At 43.6% G+C, this 23,172-nt stretch overlaps 1 protein-coding gene across 1 annotated transcript in view; it reads right to left on the bottom strand.

Annotated features, from left to right (window-relative positions):
• The window catches only part of ferry3 (FERRY endosomal RAB5 effector complex subunit 3), a 44,973-nt gene that overhangs the window by 6,903 nt on the left and 14,898 nt on the right, over window positions 1-23,172 (bottom strand). Inside the window, exons 7-11 of the mRNA XM_083762662.1 lie at window positions 21,993-22,090; window positions 20,155-20,355; window positions 6,472-6,600; window positions 4,636-4,704; window positions 3,336-3,538 (exon numbers count right to left, since the gene is read on the bottom strand). Of these exons, the coding sequence (XP_083618788.1) occupies window positions 3,336-3,538; window positions 4,636-4,704; window positions 6,472-6,600; window positions 20,155-20,355; window positions 21,993-22,090 (700 nt within the window). The remainder of the gene's footprint in view (window positions 1-3,335; window positions 3,539-4,635; window positions 4,705-6,471; window positions 6,601-20,154; window positions 20,356-21,992; window positions 22,091-23,172) is intronic.

The raw sequence follows: 23,172 nt of genomic DNA, 5'->3' as shown, positions 1-23,172 counted from the left end.
ATTATATAGTTTGGGACCAAATGGACCCTTAGGGTCTGTAACTCTGAGTAGGAACATGCATTGATCAATTGGAGTCCCACAGGTAGAAATGCCATTAAAAGGGGGTCCGTAGCCTAATGCTTGTCAAACTGGGGGGGGGGGTCCTTGAAATTAAAAGGGTTGAAAAGCCGTAGAAATCTTCTTTTATGGGGGTCCCAGGCAAATGGGAGGGTCTGTGGGCTAATTAGTGTCAATTTGCTGGATTTGGGGGTCCTTGACATGAAAAAGTTTGGGAACCACTGGTGTACACTTATAAATGTAATTAAACTAATTGTAATGGTTTAATTGTAATTCTATTGTTAGATGGATGTTAGGCTCTCAGCTTGTTTATGATCCGTGATGACTATTTCTATGTACAGTATTTGGTGTTATCACCTTGTGTTGTTCTTGCATACTGTAAGTGTAAACTGCTCTGGATTAAGAGAGTCTGCAAAATGCCTAAGTTGTAAATTGTACAATATAAACTGTGTGAGACCACCTCATTCTGACCGGGAACCCATTTTGGTGTTAGCATCATGTTATGCTTTAGCTATTGAAAAATAGCAGATCTACAAGCTCATAGCGCGCCACCGAGTGGCGCGCTACGAGCTTGTAGGTCTGCTATTTAAAAAAAATCGAAGAACGACTGACATTTTTAAGAATCTGATCTCAGGTCAGAATGGGTTAATCAGACCAGTGTGTGGTCCAGTGGAAACCTCGTATGAATCTGATCTCAGGTCAGAATGGGTTAAAAGGAGTGGGTCACCCACAAAATGACTTAGTTTCTATGCATTGAGTCTCTGAGCGGCCATCTCCAGCCGTCCTAAAGTGATTGGTTTCCGGCCACTCCAGGCCTTCATCTGCGTTTTGGGGGTTCAAATCGTTTCAGACGGAGGTCCACACAGCACAAGGACATATGAATCCATTCTGACCTGAGATCAGATTCATACGAGGTTTCCGCCGGACACACACTGGTCTGATGAACCCATTCTGACCTGAGATCAGATTCTAGAAATGTCAGTCGCTCTTCGATTTCTTTCAAAAATAGCAGACCTACAAGCTCGTATCGCGCCACTCGGTGGTGCGATATGAGCTTGTAGATCTGCTATTTTTCAATAGCTAAAGCATAGCATGATGCTAACACCAAAATGGGTTCCCGTTCAGAATGGTTTAATCCGCGAGGGTCCTTCACATGAACACGTCGGAGAAGCAGTGGATCAAAGAAGAAGAAGAAGAAGCCGCTACATTCCTGGCAGCGTGGAGAACAAACTCAAATAGCTTTTGGGTTCGTAAACAAACGGTGTTGGTTGGACGAGCAGGCAGACGTGTCGTGACAGGAGCAGCACATCGTGCAGTCTGTCTGTCAGTCAGCCAGCCCAGGGCTTCAGTTCATTCTGTCTGTCTGTCTGTCTGTCTGTCTGCCTGCCCAATGCTTCAGCTCATTCTGTCTGTCAGTCAGCCTAAGGCTTCAGTTGTTATGGGGACCGATTCACAGAATCAAAGACTTTTCTCTCTACATCAAAGAGTATTAACCGTGTGTTCAGGTGTCTGTCTGTCTGTCTGAAAAATAGCAGATCTACAAGCTCATTGCGCGCCACCGAGTGGCGTGCTACGAGCTTGTAGGTCTGCTATTTTTGAAAAATCGGAAAAATGCGGCACAAATCTTTGACGGTTTATTTTGACGCCATGGGGTTTTGTTTTGGTGGAAATAAATATTTGTACATTTAAAAACTGTGTACATTGGTGACTATAACTATAATCTAGCTGATCTTGAGGCCTACAAAATCGGGAAAAAAATTAATTAAACAAAATGTACTTCTTTTTTTTATCAACTAGTCAACTAGTACCAACAAAATCGACTAGTGGATTTACTAGTCGACCAGCAGCAGTGGTACAGTGATGGTGGTGACATATTATAATTACCTCAGACATGGTGTGGACCAGCAGCAGTGGTACGGTGATGGTGGTGACATAGTATAATTACCTCAGACATGGTGTGGACCAGTAGCAGTGGTATGGTGATGGTGGTGACATAGTATAATTACCTCAGACATGGTGTGGACCAGTAGCAGTGGTATGGTGATGGTGGTGACATATTATAATTACCTCAGACATGGTGTGGACCAGCAGCAGTGGTACAGTGATGGTGGTGACATATTATAATTACCTCAGACATGGTGTGGACCAGTAGCAGTGGTACGGTGATGGTGGTGACATAGTATTATAATTACCTCAGACATGGTGTGGACCAGCAGCAGTGGTACGGTGATGGTGGTGACATAGTATTATAATTACCTCAGACATGGTGTGGACCAGCAGCAGTGGTATGGTGATGGTGGTGACATAGTATTATAATTACCTCAGACATGGTGTGGACCAGCAGCAGTGGTATGGTGATGGTGGTGACATAGTATTATAATTACCTCAGACATGGTGTGGACCAGCAGCAGTGGTGTGGTGATGGTGGTGACATAGTAGTATAATTACCTCAGACATGGTGTGGACCAGCAGCAGTGGTACAGTGATGGTGGTGACATGGTATTATAATTACCTCAGACATGGTGTGGACCAGCAGCAGTGGTACGGTGATGGTGGTGACATGGTATTATAATTACCTCAGACATGGTGTGGACCAGCAGCAGTGGTATGGTGATGGTGGTGACATAGTATTATAATTACCTCAGACATGGTGTGGACCAGCAGCAGTGGTACGGTGATGGTGGTGACATGGTATTATAATTACCTCAGACATGGTGTGGACCAGCAGCAGTGGTGTGGTGATGGTGGTGACATGGTATTATAATTACCTCAGACATGGTGTGGACCAGTAGCAGTGGTGTGGTGATGGTGGTGACAGTATTATAATTACCTCAGACATGGTGTGGACCAGCAGCAGTGGTACGGTGATGGTGGTGACATATTAGCATAATTACCTCAGACATGGTGTGGACCAGCAGCAGTGGTATGGTGATGGTGGTGACATAGTAGTATAATTACCTCAGACATGGTGTGGACCAGCAGCAGTGGTACGGTGATGGTGGTGACATGGTATTATAATTACCTCAGACATGGTGTGGACCAGCAGCAGTGGTACGGTGATGGTGGTGACATGGTATTATAATTACCTCAGACATGGTGTGGACCAGCAGCAGTGGTGCGGTGATGGTGGTGACATGGTATTATAATTACCTCAGACATGGTGTGGACCAGGAGCAGTGGTACGGTGATGGTGGTGACATGGTAGTATAATTACCTCAGACATGGTGTGGACCAGCAGCAGTGGTACGGTGATGGTGGTGACATAGTATTATAATTACCTCAGACATGGTGTGGACCAGCAGCAGTGGTATGGTGATGGTGGTGACGTCGTGCGTGCAGCACACCTTCAGGATGTTCCGCAGGCCCATGATGGCCGGGTCCCGCGCCGTTATGTTCCCCGAGCGGATGTTGTCGTCCACGCACAGGTGGAACACCACGTGCAGCTCGGACAGGTTGCAGTGGCGCGAGATGTAGAACTCGCCTGTATAAGGGGACGTAGCTCGTTACGTTTATTTTATTTTATTGATAACGAGCAGCCCCTATCGATCAGGCTTATAGCGAGCTACGCTATCACGCATTTTCTATTACTGGACCTGTTGCCTATAGTTTACTAGTCGACTAGTTGTTTAACTACCTATAAAGGGTATGCGTGTGACATCTTCATCAAACCCGGAAGTTATGCGGGAACGCCTACTGAGTGTCAAAAAACTACTTTCTGGCCTTGACAGCCCCATACATCCAAACAGAAAAGTTGTATTTTATTGCATTAAACATCGTTAAACAACATTAAACTCACTTTGTCATTCGATTTGCCATTCACTTTATGCATGTGCATACCCTCCATTATGTAAAAAAGAATATATTTGTCCTACATTTAAAAACTGTGTACATTGGTGACTATAACTATAATCTACCTGATCTTGAGGCCTATACAAAAAAAATGTTTTTCTTATCAAATAGTCAACTAGTACCAACAAGGTCGACTAGTGGATTTACTAGTCGACTAGTTGCTTAATGCCCTAGCCTACAGTACTTGGGTACGATGCAACTTGGGAACCTAATAATACCCGTTGTCAAAGCACCCATTTTAACTGTCTGTCTGTGTCCCACATGGAGAACTCTCTATCTGTCTGTCTGCCTGTGTCTGAAGAGTGCAAACTGCCTGCGAAAAGTGGACTGGTTAAGTAATCAATTGGCAGGTGTGGGGTTTGCCATGGCAATCAATTGGCTGAGGCAGAGGTGGGAAATTGCACAGGTGAGGGGATTTAGCCTGATTGGGCCCACTGGCAGAGCCTGGTGAGAGAGCATTTTGTGGTGGTTCTGGAGAACCGTGGGCCTGACCGACTCGATACCACACTCCCTGTGGTGGCGTGGAACGCGTGTGTGGGATTTGAAGTCGGCGGGGGGGCGAACGGTCCTCGAGTTACGTGCATCACAACCGCACGCACACGCACACACACACACACACACACACACACACACACACACACACACACACACACACACACACACGGCGCATTTGTAGTAGGATTTGGTGGAAAGACAGGAGATGACAATATATATATATATTCCACTCACCTGGCAGGATGTTGGCAGGGTTCCGCTCTAAGTTTCTGCTCTTGTCATCTCCGCCGTTTCTCTGGACCTCTGCCAGGGAATCAAACCCAAACAATCATCACATCAATAATGTCAAGAGTAAACACAATAGCTCATAGAAACGGGGACATAAAGGAGATATTGATAAAAATGATAATAAAAAGTAATACAAACACGTAAAAAGATATCTTCTGGGATTTCACTTAATTCAAATGTCTTTTTTTTTGTGTGATACTCCTCCCTACTATAGAGTGAGCTGACCATATAAGGAGTTCCTCCCTGTCCCCAGTTAACCCCTGGGGTAGAAAAACAAAAACACTAGTTTTGGTTTTGGCTGGAGGGCCCCAGCCCTCATCCAATCAGGATAGAGTGGGGCCTTCCTCCGATCATGATTGAGCGGGGGTGAGCCTTGGTGAAACGAAAGAAAGCAGCAAATTAAATAAATAAATACATACATAATAATACTCATCTTTTACGTTCTCTAATAACAAGCTAAAACGTGAACCTTGTTTGAAAAAGAAAAAAAACTAACGTTGTCCTTTAGAGTCCTGCTAAAGATCAAGCTAAAGGGCTTACATTCTCTTGCGGAATCTGGCAACGCCGAGCAGTACCCGTGCGTTCTCAACCTTTTTATAACACCTCAGCTGCGTTGTTTTTGTCGACTAAAACTAAGACGAAAAATGTTCGTCGACTACCTTTTTCCACCGACGAAAACTAAGTGGAAACTGAATGAAAAATAAGCCATGATGACTAAAACTAAGACTAAATATAATGACAATTTCGTCAACAAATAAAAACTAGACGAAAATGTTAGGAAGGGACTAGTGGACAAGAGATCCACTATAAGTCATTTTTACACCTGGTTGCATGCTGAAAATAGCCGATCTTCAACGACTGTAGAGCTTGTAGATCAAGTGTAAAATCAGTCATTACGACGGCATCAAGGCCCGCCAAAATACATTTTAGTCGACAAAATCAACTGTACATTTAGTCGACTAAAATCTCATGATATTTAGTCGACTAAAACTAGACACTAAAACATTCCAGGTGACTAAAGGCTCATTCATAGTCTGGATTTTCGGTGGTGAGGTGACCACCGCCCCAGCCCTTCTCTCTGTTTTTACTCACCACCACAGCTCAGGTGGTCACCTCACCACCGGAGCGGTGGTCACCTCACCACCGAAAAGGTGGTCACCTTACCACCGGAGCGGTGGTCACCTCACCACCGGAGCGGTGGTCACCTCACCACCGGAGCGGTGGTCACCTCACCACCGAAAACCCAGACTATGAATGAGCCTTTAGGGTTGTGTATAGTGTGTTGTGTTATCCCATTTAGACCGGAGGACAATAATAAAAAATAAAATAAAAAGTCTTCTAAATCCTAAAGGTTTCTGAAAAACCTATGTTTCTATATAAGTGACTCTCAACCTTTTTCATGGCAACGATCCCCCCCAGAATTATCTGTGTTTGGCTGCGGACCCCCCCCCCCCCCCCAAAAGCAAAGATTTGAGTTAAGTTTTATTTTAGACCCGAGGACGATTCTACAAATGCCTTCTAAATTGTGACAGTTTTCTGAAAAACCCTCATGTTTCTATGTCAGTCGTTCTCAAACATTTTCATGTCAAGTCACCCCCAAAAAATATAGTTGGCCACCGACCCCCATCTGAAAATATGTTGTTCCAGGGACCCTCCCAGAAGACTGACATTTTTAGAATCTGATCTCAGGTCAGAATGGGTTCATCAGACCAGTGTGTGTCCACTGGAAACCTCGTGTGAATCTGATCTCAGGTCAGAATGGGTTTTAGGGGGTTCTCTCACCAGCCTGGTGCTTCTGCCTGCTGCTCCTCTGGGCTCGGGCGTACAGCACCACCTGCTGGACGACCTGCAGCTGATCCTCCAGACAGGGGAAGTGGAAGTCTGTGCACTCCCTGGCCACCGTCGCAAACTCTGAAATGATTATATCATTGTTATTAAATCATAAATCAGGTAAAGTCGGTATAATGACACTACTAAAAAGCTTCCTTCAGGAAACCCACAGATACAGAGTTCAGTTGAATTTAATCGTCACGCCAAAGGAGAAAAGAAAAACCCCAAAAAAAACAAAAGACAAAAAAACATGAAATACAGGTTCAATAAAATGTCAGAATAAAAAGACGGATACAGACAAAACAAAACAACAAAGCATCAGTCAAATAGTACATATGCATATTTTTTCCTTTTTTTCCTGACGTGGTCCTAGAATGTCATTCTACAATGTCACACAAGACCAACAGTAGAACAAATAGGTAATCTACAAGCTTATAGGAGTTAACTAAACCTCTCTTGATGTCGCTGTATGAGTCAACTAGGTTAACTGACCTCTCTTTATGTCACTGTATGAGTCAACTAGGTTAACTGACCTCTCTTGATGTCACTGTATGAGTCAACTAGGTTAACTGACCTCTCTTGATGTCACTGTATGAGTCAACTAGGTTAACTGACCTCTCTTTATGTCGCTGTATGAGTCAACTAGGTTAACTGACCTCTCTTTATGTCGCTGTATGAGTCAACTAGGTTAACTGACCTCTCTTGATGTCACTGTATGAGTCAACTAGGTTAACTGACCTCTCTTGATGTCGCTGTATGAGTCAACTAGGTTAACTGACCTCTCTTTATGTCGCTGTATGAGTCAACTAGGTTAACTGACCTCTCTTTATGTCGCTGTATGAGTCAACTAGGTTAACTGACCTCTCTTTATGTCACTGTATGAGTCAACTAGGTTAACTGACCTCTCTTGATGTCGCTGTATGAGTCAACTAGGTTAACTAAACCTCTCTTGATGTCGCTGTATGAGTCAACTAGGTTAACTGACCTCTCTTTATGTCGCTGTATGAGTCAACTAGGTTAACTGACCTCTCTTGATGTCGCTGTATGAGTCAACTAGGTTAACTAAACCTCTCTTGATGTCGCTGTATGAGTCAACTAGGTTAACTGACCTCTCTTGATGTCGCTGTATGAGTCAACTAGGTTAACTGACCTCTCTTGATGTCGCTGTATGAGTCAACTAGGTTAACTGACCTCTCTTGATGTCACTGTATGAGTCAACTAGGTTAACTGACCTCTCTTTATGTCGCTGTATGAGTCAACTAGGTTAACTGACCTCTCTTTATGTCGCTGTATGAGTCAACTAGGTTAACTGACCTCTCTTGATGTCACTGTATGAGTCAACTAGGTTAACTGACCTCTCTTTATGTCGCTGTATGAGTCAACTAGGTTAACTGACCTCTCTTTATGTCGCTGTATGAGTCAACTAGGTTAACTGACCTCTCTTGATGTCTCTGTATGAGTCAACTAGGTTAACTGACCTCTCTTGATGTCACTGTATGAGTCAACTAGGTTAACTGACCTCTCTTGATGTCACTGTATGAGTCAACTAGGTTAACTGACCTCTCTTTATGCCGCTGTATGAGTCAACTAGGTTAACTGACCTCTCTTTATGTCACTGTATGAGTCAACTAGGTTAACTGACCTCTCTTGATGTCTCTGTATGAGTCAACTAGGTTAACTGACCTCTCTTGATGTCACTGTATGAGTCAACTAGGTTAACTGACCTCTCTTGATGTCGCTGTATGAGTCAACTAGGTTAACTGACCTCTCTTGATGTCACTGTATGAGTCAACTAGGTTAACTGACCTCTCTTGATGTCACTGTATGAGTCAACTAGGTTAACTGACCTCTCGTTATGTCGCTGTATGAGTCAACTAGGTTAACTGACCTCTCTTGATGTCGCTGTATGAGTCAACTAGGTCAACTGACCTCTCTTGATGTCACTGTATGAGTCAACTAGGTTAACTGACCTCTCTTGATGTCGCTGTATGAGTCAACTAGGTTAACTGACCTCTCTTGATGTCGCTGTATGAGTCAACTAGGTTAACTGACCTCTCTTGATGTCACTGTATGAGTCAACTAGGTTAACTGACCTCTCTTGATGTCGCTGTATGAGTCAACTAGGTTAACTGACCTCTCTTTATGTCGCTGTATGAGTCAACTAGGTTAACTGACCTCTCTTGATGTCGCTGTATGAGTCAACTAGGTTAACTGACCTCTCTTGATGTCGCTGTATGAGTCAACTAGGTTAACTGACCTCTCTTTATGTCACTGTATGAGTCAACTAGGTTAACTGACCTCTCTTTATGTCGCTGTATGAGTCAACTAGGTTAACTGACCTCTCTTGATGTCACTGTATGAGTCAACTAGGTTAACTGACCTCTCTTGATGTCACTGTATGAGTCAACTAGGTTAACTGACCTCTCTTGATGTCGCTGTATGAGTCAACTAGGTTAACTGACCTCTCTTGATGTCACTGTATGAGTCAACTAGGTTAACTGACCTCTCTTTATGTCGCTGTATGAGTCAACTAGGTTAACTGACCTCTCTTTATGCCGCTGTATGAGTCAACTAGGTTAACTGACCTCTCTTGATGTCGCTGTATGAGTCAACTAGGTTAACTGACCTCTCTTGATGTCACTGTATGAGTCAACTAGGTCAACTGACCTCTCTTTATGTCGCTGTATGAGTCAACTAGGTTAACTGACCTCTCTTGATGTCGCTGTATGAGTCAACTAGGTTAACTGACCTCTCTTTATGTCGCTGTATGAGTCAACTAGGTTAACTGACCTCTCTTGATGTCGCTGTATGAGTCAACTAGGTTAACTGACCTCTCGTTATGTCGCTGTATGAGTCAACTAGGTTAACTGACCTCTCGTTATGTCGCTGTATGAGTCAACTAGGTTAACTGACCTCTCTTGATGTCGCTGTATGAGTCAACTAGGTTAACTGACCTCTCTTGATGTCACTGTATGAGTCAACTAGGTTAACTGACCTCTCTTGATGTCGCTGTATGAGTCAACTAGGTTAACTGACCTCTCTTTATGTCGCTGTATGAGTCAACTAGGTTAACTGACCTCTCTTTATGTCACTGTATGAGTCAACTAGGTTAACTGACCTCTCTTGATGTCGCTGTATGAGTCAACTAGGTTAACTGACCTCTCGTTATGTCGCTGTATGAGTCAACTAGGTTAACTGACCTCTCTTGATGTCACTGTATGAGTCAACTAGGTTAACTGACCTCTCTTGATGTCGCTGTATGAGTCAACTAGGTTAACTGACCTCTCTTGATGTCGCTGTATGAGTCAACTAGGTTAACTGACCTCTCTTGATGTCACTGTATGAGTCAACTAGGTTAACTGACCTCTCTTGATGTCACTGTATGAGTCAACTAGGTTAACTGACCTCTCTTGATGTCACTGTATGAGTCAACTAGGTTAACTAAACCTCTCTTGATGTCGCTGTATGAGTCAACTAGGTTAACTGACCTCTCTTGATGTCGCTGTATGAGTCAACTAGGTTAACTAAACCTCTCTTGATGTCACTGTATGAGTCAACTAGGTTAACTGACCTCTCTTGATGTCGCTGTATGAGTCAACTAGGTCAACTGACCTCTCTTGATGTCACTGTATGAGTCAACTAGGTTAACTGACCTCTCTTTATGTCACTGTATGAGTCAACTAGGTTAACTGACCTCTCTTGATGTCTCTGTATGAGTCAACTAGGTTAACTGACCTCTCTTGATGTCACTGTATGAGTCAACTAGGTTAACTGACCTCTCTTGATGTCGCTGTATGAGTCAACTAGGTTAACTGACCTCTCTTTATGTCGCTGTATGAGTCAACTAGGTTAACTGACCTCTCTTGATGTCGCTGTATGAGTCAACTAGGTTAACTGACCTCTCTTGATGTCGCTGTATGAGTCAACTAGGTTAACTGACCTCTCTTGATGTCACTGTATGAGTCAACTAGGTTAACTGACCTCTCTTGATGTCGCTGTATGAGTCAACTAGGTTAACTGACCTCTCTTGATGTCACTGTATGAGTCAACTAGGTTAACTGACCTCTCTTGATGTCGCTGTATGAGTCAACTAGGTTAACTGACCTCTCTTGATGTCACTGTATGAGTCAACTAGGTTAACTGACCTCTCTTGATGTCGCTGTATGAGTCAACTAGGTTAACTGACCTCTCTTTATGTCACTGTATGAGTCAACTAGGTTAACTGACCTCTCTTTATGTCGCTGTATGAGTCAACTAGGTTAACTGACCTCTCTTGATGTCGCTGTATGAGTCAACTAGGTTAACTGACCTCTCTTTATGTCTCTGTATGAGTCAACTAGGTTAACTGACCTCTCTTGATGTCACTGTATGAGTCAACTAGGTTAACTGACCTCTCTTTATGCCGCTGTATGAGTCAACTAGGTTAACTGACCTCTCTTGATGTCGCTGTATGAGTCAACTAGGTTAACTGACCTCTCTTGATGTCACTGTATGAGTCAACTAGGTCAACTGACCTCTCTTTATGTCGCTGTATGAGTCAACTAGGTTAACTGACCTCTCTTTATGTCGCTGTATGAGTCAACTAGGTTAACTGACCTCTCTTGATGTCACTGTATGAGTCAACTAGGTCAACTGACCTCTCTTGATGTCGCTGTATGAGTCAACTAGGTTAACTGACCTCTCGTTATGTCGCTGTATGAGTCAACTAGGTTAACTGACCTCTCTTGATGTCGCTGTATGAGTCAACTAGGTTAACTAAACCTCTCTTGATGTCACTGTATGAGTCAACTAGGTTAACTGACCTCTCTTGATGTCGCTGTATGAGTCAACTAGGTCAACTGACCTCTCTTGATGTCACTGTATGAGTCAACTAGGTTAACTGACCTCTCTTTATGTCACTGTATGAGTCAACTAGGTTAACTGACCTCTCTTGATGTCTCTGTATGAGTCAACTAGGTTAACTGACCTCTCTTGATGTCACTGTATGAGTCAACTAGGTTAACTGACCTCTCTTGATGTCGCTGTATGAGTCAACTAGGTTAACTGACCTCTCTTTATGTCGCTGTATGAGTCAACTAGGTTAACTGACCTCTCTTGATGTCGCTGTATGAGTCAACTAGGTTAACTGACCTCTCTTGATGTCGCTGTATGAGTCAACTAGGTTAACTGACCTCTCTTGATGTCACTGTATGAGTCAACTAGGTTAACTGACCTCTCTTGATGTCGCTGTATGAGTCAACTAGGTTAACTGACCTCTCTTTATGTCACTGTATGAGTCAACTAGGTTAACTGACCTCTCTTTATGTCGCTGTATGAGTCAACTAGGTTAACTGACCTCTCTTGATGTCGCTGTATGAGTCAACTAGGTTAACTGACCTCTCTTTATGTCACTGTATGAGTCAACTAGGTTAACTGACCTCTCTTTATGTCTCTGTATGAGTCAACTAGGTTAACTGACCTCTCTTGATGTCACTGTATGAGTCAACTAGGTTAACTGACCTCTCTTTATGCCGCTGTATGAGTCAACTAGGTTAACTGACCTCTCTTGATGTCGCTGTATGAGTCAACTAGGTTAACTGACCTCTCTTGATGTCACTGTATGAGTCAACTAGGTCAACTGACCTCTCTTTATGTCGCTGTATGAGTCAACTAGGTTAACTGACCTCTCTTTATGTCGCTGTATGAGTCAACTAGGTTAACTGACCTCTCTTGATGTCACTGTATGAGTCAACTAGGTCAACTGACCTCTCTTGATGTCGCTGTATGAGTCAACTAGGTTAACTGACCTCTCGTTATGTCGCTGTATGAGTCAACTAGGTTAACTGACCTCTCTTGATGTCACTGTATGAGTCAACTAGGTTAACTGACCTCTCTTGATGTCGCTGTATGAGTCAACTAGGTTAACTGACCTCTCGTTATGTCGCTGTATGAGTCAACTAGGTTAACTGACCTCTCTTGATGTCACTGTATGAGTCAACTAGGTTAACTGACCTCTCTTGATGTCACTGTATGAGTCAACTAGGTTAACTGACCTCTCTTGATGTCGCTGTATGAGTCAACTAGGTTAACTGACCTCTCTTGATGTCGCTGTATGAGTCAACTAGGTCAACTGACCTCTCTTGATGTCACTGTATGAGTCAACTAGGTTAACTGACCTCTCTTTATGTCACTGTATGAGTCAACTAGGTTAACTGACCTCTCTTGATGTCTCTGTATGAGTCAACTAGGTTAACTGACCTCTCTTGATGTCACTGTATGAGTCAACTAGGTTAACTGACCTCTCTTGATGTCGCTGTATGAGTCAACTAGGTTAACTGACCTCTCTTTATGTCGCTGTATGAGTCAACTAGGTTAACTGACCTCTCTTGATGTCGCTGTATGAGTCAACTAGGTTAACTGACCTCTCTTGATGTCGCTGTATGAGTCAACTAGGTTAACTGACCTCTCTTTATGTCACTGTATGAGTCAACTAGGTTAACTGACCTCTCTTTATGTCGCTGTATGAGTCAACTAGGTTAACTGACCTCTCTTGATGTCACTGTATGAGTCAACTAGGTTAACTGACCTCTCTTGATGTCACTGTATGAGTCAACTAGGTTAACTGACCTCTCTTGATGTCGCTGTATGAGTCAACTAGGTTAACTGACCTCTCTTTATGTCACTGTATGAGTCAACTAGGTTAACTGACCTCTCTTGATGTCACTGTATGAGTCAACTAGGTTAACTGACCTCTCTTGATGTCACTGTATGAGTCAACTAGGTCAACTGACCTCTCTTTATGTCGCTGTATGAGTCAACTAGGTTAACTGACCTCTCTTTATGTCGCTGTATGAGTCAACTAGGTTAACTGACCTCTCTTGATGTCGCTGTATGAGTCAACTAGGTTAACTGACCTCTCGTTATGTCGCTGTATGAGTCAACTAGGTTAACTGACCTCTCTTGATGTCACTGTATGAGTCAACTAGGTTAACTGACCTCTCTTGATGTCACTGTATGAGTCAACTAGGTTAACTGACCTCTCTTGATGTCACTGTATGAGTCAACTAGGTTAACTGACCTCTCTTGATGTCACTGTATGAGTCAACTAGGTTAACTGACCTCTCTTGATGTCGCTGTATGAGTCAACTAGGTTAACTGACCTCTCTTGATGTCGCTGTATGAGTCAACTAGGTTAACTGACCTCTCGTTATGTCACTGTATGAGTCAACTAGGTTAACTGACCTCTCGTTATGTCGCTGTATGAGTCAACTAGGTTAACTGACCTCTCGTTATGTCGCTGTATGAGTCAACTAGGTTAACTGACCTCTCTTGATGTCGCTGTATGAGTCAACTAGGTTAACTGACCTCTCTTTATGTCGCTGTATGAGTCAACTAGGTCAACTGACCTCTCGTTATGTCGCTGTATGAGTCAACTAGGTTAACTGACCTCTCGTTATGTCGCTGTATGAATCAACTAGGTTAACTGACCTCTCTTTATGTCACTGTATGAGTCAACTAGGTTAACTGACCTCTCTTTATGTCACTGTATGAGTCAACTAGGTTAACTGACCTCTCTTTATGTCGCTGTATGAGTCAACTAGGTTAACTGACCTCTCTTGATGTCGCTGTATGAGTCAACTAGGTTAACTGACCTCTCTTTATGCCGCTGTATGAGTCAACTAGGTTAACTGACCTCTCTTGATGTCGCTGTATGAGTCAACTAGGTTAACTGACCTCTCTTGATGTCACTGTATGAGTCAACTAGGTTAACTGACCTCTCTTGATGTCACTGTATGAGTCAACTAGGTTAACTGACCTCTCTTGATGTCACTGTATGAGTCAACTAGGTTAACTGACCTCTCTTGATGCCGCTGTATGAGTCAACTAGGTTAACTGACCTCTCTTGATGTCGCTGTATGAGTCAACTAGGTTAACTGACCTCTCTTGATGTCACTGTATGAGTCAACTAGGTTAACTGACCTCTCTTTATGTCGCTGTATGAGTCAACTAGGTTAACTGACCTCTCTTTATGTCACTGTATGAGTCAACTAGGTTAACTGACCTCTCTTGATGTCGCTGTATGAGTCAACTAGGTTAACTGACCTCTCTTTATGTCGCTGTATGAGTCAACTAGGTTAACTGACCTCTCTTGATGTCGCTGTATGAGTCAACTAGGTTAACTGACCTCTCTTTATGTCGCTGTATGAGTCAACTAGGTTAACTGACCTCTCTTGATGTCGCTGTATGAGTCAACTAGGTTAACTGACCTCTCTTGATGTCACTGTATGAGTCAACTAGGTTAACTGACCTCTCTTTATGTCACTGTATGAGTCAACTAGGTTAACTGACCTCTCTTGATGTCTCTGTATGAGTCAACTAGGTTAACTGACCTCTCTTGATGTCGCTGTATGAGTCAACTAGGTTAACTGACCTCTCTTGATGTCACTGTATGAGTCAACTAGGTTAACTGACCTCTCTTGATGTCGCTGTATGAGTCAACTAGGTTAACTGACCTCTCTTGATGTCACTGTATGAGTCAACTAGGTTAACTGACCTCTCTTGATGTCGCTGTATGAGTCAACTAGGTTAACTGACCTCTCTTGATGTCGCTGTATGAGTCAACTAGGTTAACTGACCTCTCTTGATGTCGCTGTATGAGTCAACTAGGTTAACTGACCTCTCTTGATGTCGCTGTATGAGTCAACTAGGTTAACTGACCTCTCTTGATGTCACTGTATGAGTCAACTAGGTTAACTGACCTCTCTTTATGTCTCTGTATGAGTCAACTAGGTTAACTGACCTCTCTTGATGTCACTGTATGAGTCAACTAGGTTAACTGACCTCTCTTGATGTCACTGTATGAGTCAACTAGGTTAACTGACCTCTCTTGATGTCACTGTATGAGTCAACTAGGTTAACTGACCTCTCTTGATGTCACTGTATGAGTCAACTAGGTTAACTGACCTCTCTTTATGCCGCTGTATGAGTCAACTAGGTTAACTGACCTCTCTTGATGTCGCTGTATGAGTCAACTAGGTTAACTGACCTCTCTTGATGTCGCTGTATGAGTCAACTAGGTTAACTGACCTCTCTTGATGTCACTGTATGAGTCAACTAGGTTAACTGACCTCTCTTTATGTCTCTGTATGAGTCAACTAGGTTAACTGACCTCTCTTGATGTCACTGTATGAGTCAACTAGGTTAACTGACCTCTCTTGATGTCACTGTATGAGTCAACTAGGTTAACTGACCTCTCTTGATGTCGCTGTATGAGTCAACTAGGTTAACTGACCTCTCTTGATGTCACTGTATGAGTCAACTAGGTTAACTGACCTCTCTTTATGTCACTGTATGAGTCAACTAGGTTAACTGACCTCTCTTGATGCCGCTGTATGAGTCAACTAGGTTAACTGACCTCTCTTGATGTCACTGTATGAGTCAACTAGGTTAACTGACCTCTCTTGATGTCGCTGTATGAGTCAACTAGGTTAACTGACCTCTCTTTATGTCTCTGTATGAGTCAACTAGGTTAACTGACCTCTCTTGATGTCGCTGTATGAGTCAACTAGGTTAACTGACCTCTCTTGATGTCGCTGTATGAGTCAACTAGGTTAACTGACCTCTCTTTATGTCACTGTATGAGTCAACTAGGTCAACTGACCTCTCTTGATGTCACTGTATGAGTCAACTAGGTTAACTGACCTCTCTTGATGTCACTGTATGAGTCAACTAGGTTAACTGACCTCTCTTTATGTCGCTGTATGAGTCAACTAGGTTAACTGACCTCTCTTGATGTCACTGTATGAGTCAACTAGGTTAACTGACCTCTCTTGATGTCGCTGTATGAGTCAACTAGGTTAACTGACCTCTCTTGATGTCGCTGTATGAGTCAACTAGGTTAACTGACCTCTCTTGATGTCACTGTATGAGTCAACTAGGTTAACTGACCTCTCTTGATGTCACTGTATGAGTCAACTAGGTTAACTGACCTCTCTTGATGTCGCTGTATGAGTCAACTAGGTTAACTGACCTCTCTTGATGTCACTGTATGAGTCAACTAGGTTAACTGACCTCTCTTGATGTCACTGTATGAGTCAACTAGGTTAACTGACCTCTCTTGATGTCACTGTATGAGTCAACTAGGTTAACTGACCTCTCTTGATGTCACTGTATGAGTCAACTAGGTTAACTGACCTCTCTTGATGTCACTGTATGAGTCAACTAGGTTAACTGACCTCTCTTTATGTCACTGTATGAGTCAACTAGGTTAACTGACCTCTCTTGATGTCACTGTATGAGTCAACTAGGTTAACTGACCTCTCTTTATGTCACTGTATGAGTCAACTAGGTTAACTGACCTCTCTTTATGTCACTGTATGAGTCAACTAGGTTAACTGACCTCTCGTTATGTCGCTGTATGAGTCAACTAGGTTAACTGACCTCTCTTGATGTCACTGTATGAGTCAACTAGGTTAACTGACCTCTCTTGATGTCGCTGTATGAGTCAACTAGGTTAACTGACCTCTCTTGATGTCACTGTATGAGTCAACTAGGTTAACTGACCTCTCTTGATGTCACTGTATGAGTCAACTAGGTTAACTGACCTCTCTTGATGTCACTGTATGAGTCAACTAGGTTAACTGACCTCTCTTTATGTCACTGTATGAGTCAACTAGGTTAACTGACCTCTCTTGATGTCACTGTATGAGTCAACTAGGTTAACTGACCTCTCTTGATGTCGCTGTATGAGTCAACTAGGTTAACTGACCTCTCTTTATGTCACTGTATGAGTCAACTAGGTTAACTGACCTCTCTTGATGTCACTGTATGAGTCAACTAGGTTAACTGACCTCTCTTGATGTCACTGTATGAGTCAACTAGGTTAACTGACCTCTCTTTATGTCGCTGTATGAGTCAACTAGGTTAACTGACCTCTCTTTATGTCACTGTATGAGTCAACTAGGTTAACTGACCTCTCTTGATGTCACTGTATGAGTCAACTAGGTTAACTGACCTCTCTTTATGTCACTGTATGAGTCAACTAGGTTAACTGACCTCTCTTGATGTCGCTGTATGAGTCAACTAGGTTAACTGACCTCTCTTGATGTCGCTGTATGAGTCAACTAGGTTAACTGACCTCTCTTTATGTCGCTGTATGAGTCAACTAGGTCAACTGACCTCTCTTGATGTCGCTGTATGAGTCAACTAGGTTAACTGACCTATCTTGATGTCGCTGTATGAGTCAACTAGGTTAACTGACCTCTCTTGATGTCACTGTATGAGTCAACTAGGTTAACTGACCTCTCTTGATGTCGCTGTATGAGTCAACTAGGTTAACTGACCTCTCTTTATGTCACTGTTTGAGTCAACTAGGTTAACTGACCTCTCTTTATGTCACTGTATGAGTCAACTAGGTTAACTGACCTCTCTTGATGTCGCTGTATGAGTCAACTAGGTTAACTGACCTCTCTTGATGTCGCTGTTTGAGTCAACTAGGTTAACTGACCTCTCTTTATGTCGCTGTATGAGTCAACTAGGTTAACTGACCTCTCTTTATGTCGCTGTATGAGTCAACTAGGTTAACTGACCTCTCTTTATGTCACTGTATGAGTCAACTAGGTTAACTGACCTCTCTTGATGTCGCTGTATGAGTCAACTAGGTTAACTGACCTCTCTTGATGTCACTGTATGAGTCAACTAGGTTAACTGACCTCTCTTGATGTCACTGTATGAGTCAACTAGGTTAACTGACCTCTCTTGATGTCACTGTATGAGTCAACTAGGTTAACTGACCTCTCTTGATGTCGCTGTATGAGTCAACTAGGTTAACTGACCTCTCTTTATGTCACTGTATGAGTCAACTAGGTTAACTGACCTCTCTTGATGTCACTGTATGAGTCAACTAGGTTAACTGACCTCTCTTGATGTCGCTGTATGAGTCAACTAGGTTAACTGACCTCTCTTTATGTCACTGTATGAGTCAACTAGGTTAACTGACCTCTCTTGATGTCACTGTATGAGTCAACTAGGTTAACTGACCTCTCTTTATGTCACTGTATGAGTCAACTAGGTTAACTGACCTCTCTTTATGTCACTGTATGAGTCAACTAGGTTAACTGACCTCTCTTGATGTCACTGTATGAGTCAACTAGGTTAACTGACCTCTCTTGATGTCACTGTATGAGTCAACTAGGTTAACTGACCTCTCTTGATGTCGCTGTATGAGTCAACTAGGTTAACTGACCTCTCTTTATGTCACTGTATGAGTCAACTAGGTTAACTGACCTCTCTTTATGTCACTGTATGAGTCAACTAGGTTAACTGACCTCTCTTGATGTCACTGTATGAGTCAACTAGGTTAACTGACCTCTCTTTATGTCACTGTATGAGTCAACTAGGTTAACTGACCTCTCTTGATGTCACTGTATGAGTCAACTAGGTTAACTGACCTCTCTTGATGTCACTGTATGAGTCAACTAGGTTAACTGACCTCTCTTTATGTCACTGTATGAGTCAACTAGGTTAACTGACCTCTCTTGATGTCACTGTATGAGTCAACTAGGTTAACTGACCTCTCTTGATGTCACTGTATGAGTCAACTAGGTTAACTGACCTCTCTTGATGTCACTGTATGAGTCAACTAGGTTAACTGACCTCTCTTGATGTCGCTGTTTGAGTCAACTAGGTTAACTGACCTCTCGTTATGTCGCTGTATGAGTCAACTAGGTTAACTGACCTCTCTTGATGTCGCTGTATGAGTCAACTAGGTTAACTGACCTCTCTTGATGTCACTGTATGAGTCAACTAGGTTAACTGACCTCTCTTGATGTCGCTGTATGAGTCAACTAGGTTAACTGACCTCTCTTGATGTCACTGTATGAGTCAACTAGGTTAACTGACCTCTCTTGATGTCACTGTATGAGTCAACTAGGTTAACTGACCTCTCTTGATGTCGCTGTTTGAGTCAACTAGGTTAACTGACCTCTCTTGATGTCTCTGTATGAGTCAACTAGGTTAACTGACCTCTCTTGATGTCGCTGTATGAGTCAACTAGGTTAACTGACCTCTCTTGATGTCACTGTATGAGTCAACTAGGTTAACTGACCTCTCTTTATGTCACTGTTTGAGTCAACTAGGTTAACTGACCTCTCTTGATGTCGCTGTATGAGTCAACTTGACTTACTTTTGACTTAAGCCCTTTGCTCCTCTAGGAGGGTGCATAGGCCGTTGACTCGTTTTTTTTAGCCGTTCTTTCGAGTTCTCCCCGGTCAAGCCCACTCTCTATGAGTCAACTAGGTTAATATTATTAACCCATTTTGGGCAGGAACCGGTTTTGGTGTTAGCATTACGTCGTGCTTTAGCTATTGAAAAATAGCAGATCTACAAGCTCATAGCGCGCCACCGAGTGGCGCGCTATGAGCTTGTAGGTCTGCTATTTTTTGAAAAATCGAAGAGCGACTGACGTAGAAGAATTTTTTTTAGAATCTGATCTCAGGTCAGAATGGAAAACTGTCAGGGACGTAGAAGACTCTTTTTTTTTTAGAATCTGATCTCAGGTCAGAATGGAAAACTGTCAGGATGTATATATAGAATACTTTTTTTTTTTTTTTAGAATCTGATCTCAGGTCAGAAGAATGGGGTTGTTATATAACCGACCTCTCTTGATGCCGCTGTAGGAGTTGACCCGGTTGTCCACCAGCAGCACCAGGCCACACAGGGAGGAGGAGTAGAGCGACAGCGCGGTCTGCAGCCGTCGCAGCTTGGCTCCGCTGCTCCGGCCGTGGCTCCGGTGCTTGCACAGGCTCATGACGTCGGCGCGCACCAGCCGCAGGTTGTGCATGGTCTTCAGCTGGGCGCCTGGGACGGGAGGACGGAAGAGCACATCTTTAGTCTACGTTAAGTCTACCATTCTGACCTGAGATCAGATTCATACGAGGTTTCCACTGTGGACACACACACTGGTCTGATTAACCCATTCTGACCTGAGATCAGATTCTAAAAAAATGTCAGTCGCTCTTTGATTTTTCGAAAAATAGCAGACCTACAAGCTCGTATCGCGCCACTCGGTGGCGCGATATGAGCTTGTAGATCTGCTATTTTTCAATAGCTAAAGCACGACATGATGCTGACACCAAAATGGGTTCCCGTTCAGAATGGGTTAAAGGTGTAGGGAAACGGAAATGGTGATCATTTTATTTTCAACATGAAACACCGGCCTGAAATCTCTGAACCAATCAGAGCGTTGCATCCCTTCAGGCGATGGGACGGTGGCTAGGGACGGTAGCTATGCTATACGCAGCAGCGTGGTGTGTGTTTGTTTACAAGTCAGATGGTCGGCCAGCTGTACCAGTTTACTGTTATGTGGCGTATTTCTACCCTATAATGTTTTCAGATACATATTTTAGCGTGATGATTAGGTTGAAGCCGAGTATTACACTGTCTGGATGTTATCTTGAATGGGAATAAAAACGGAGGATTTCTGTAATCAGTATATCATGCGCCGATGTGGGGAATTAAACGGGAGAGCTTCATTTTTATTGGCTTTTATCGATGTGTATCTCTACAGTCATAAAGAAAATATATATATGGACTTTTGATATAAAAACACAGGAATGAGAATTTGCCCTTTTTTTTCAGTCATAAAAAAAATATATATATATGGACTTTTGATATAAAAACACAGGAATGAGAATTTGCCCATTTTTTTGGCATCCATTGTTAGGTATGCCCATATGATGACCACGGATATACAGTATGGTCTAAACATGTGAAAGACGTAGTCCTCGAAATCATGACGGTTTTCTGAAAACACCAAGTTTCTATGTCAGTGGTGCTCAAGCATTTTTATGTCAAGGACCCCCCCAAAAATATGTAATTGCCCACCGAGCCCCATCTAAAAATATGTTGTTCCAGGAACCTCCCCCACAGAAGAAAAGATTTTAGTTAAAAATGTTCGCTCTGAAAGAATATATTCAAACATTTGGGCTACATTTTCACGGTAAAAGAAAATAGCAGACCTACAAGCTCGTAGCGCGGCACTCATAGCCCCCCCCCAATCCAACCCATTGATGCCGAGTGCCAAGCAGGGAGGCATTGGGTCCCACTTATACGTGCATTCAATTTGATTTAAAGAATTCCTTCTTATAAAATATTGCACGAGAACACCGGCAAAAATCAGTGGTCCTGCAGGACTCTCCGAAAATCAGGGTCGCACTCGATCAGTCGGAGCGACGAGGTATAGAAGAAGCATGTGGCGATGTGACGGAGCGTGTAATCGAAGCCGTGGCAACGCTTTACTCATAAGAGTACCCCGAAAGCATCAACACATACTCTCACAATGCGTCGCCCGGCGTCGCGATCTTGTGGGGTCAGCGATATTTTCAAATAGCTGTAGCGGTGGAAATATTTGCCTCTGAACGAAGTGGGAGGTATTGAACGTTAGACATACTAATAAAAGAACACCTCAAAAGTCGAGTAAAAAGTACGTAAGTTACCGAGGTGTATGGTGAAGCTCTCCTCCAGCTGAGACTGCTGCTCCTCGTAATGGTCTGCCTCTTCTGACATCTGACCAGCCTGGACCTTGATCTCCTCCCTGAAACCACAACCCAAACATCTGACCAGCCTGGACCTTGATCTCCTCCCTGAAAACCACAACCCAAACATCTGACCAGCCTGGACCTTGATCTCCTCCCTGAAACCACAACCCAAACATCTGACCAGCCTGGACCTTGATCTCCTCCCTGAAACCATATAACCGAACATAAGACCAGCCTGGACCTTGATCTCCTCCCTGAAAACCACAACCCAAACATCTGACCGGCCTGGACCTTGATCTCCTCCCTGAAAACCACATAACCGAACATCTGACCAGCCTGGACCTTGATCTCCTCCCTGAAAACCACAACCCAAACATCTGACCAGCCTGGACCTTGATCTCCTCCCTGAAAACCACAACCCAAACATCTGACCAGCCTGGGCCTTGATCTCCTCCCTGAAACCATAACCCAAACATCTGACCAGCCTGGGCCTTCATCTCCTCCCTGAAAACCACAACCCAAACATCTGACCAGCCTGGGCCTTCATCTCCTCCCTGAAAACCACAACCCAAACATCTGACCAGCCTGGGCCTTCATCTCCTCCCTGAAAACCACAACCCAAACATCTGACCAGCCTGGGCCTTCATCTCCTCCCTGAAAACCACAACCCAAACATCTGACCAGCCTGGACCTTGATCTCCTCCCTGAAACCACAACCCAAACATCTGACCAGCCTGGGCCTTCATCTCCTCCCTGAAACCACATAACCGAACATCTGACCAGCCTGGACCTTGATCTCCTCCCTGAAACCATATAACCGAACATCTGACCAGCCTGGACCTTGATCTCCTCCCTGAAACCACAACCCAAACATCTGACCAGCCTGGGCCTTGATCTCCTCCCTGAAACCACAACCCACACATCTGACCAGCCTGGACCTTGATCTCCTCCCTGAAACCACATAACCGAACATCTGACCAGCCTGGACCTTGATCTCCTCCCTGAAACCACATAACCGAACATCTGACCAGCCTGGACCTTGATCTCCTCCCTGAAACCACAACCCACACATCTGACCAGCCTGGACCTTGATCTCCTCCCTGAAACCACAACCCAAACATCTGACCAGCCTGGACCT

The sequence above is a fragment of the Protomyctophum parallelum genome (assembly GCF_964188405.1).
Source record: "Protomyctophum parallelum genome assembly, chromosome: 4".
Classification (NCBI taxonomy): domain Eukaryota; kingdom Metazoa; phylum Chordata; class Actinopteri; order Myctophiformes; family Myctophidae; genus Protomyctophum; species Protomyctophum parallelum.
Note: the sequence above shows the minus strand (reverse complement) of the source record. Positions and strands in the feature narration are given on the sequence as shown.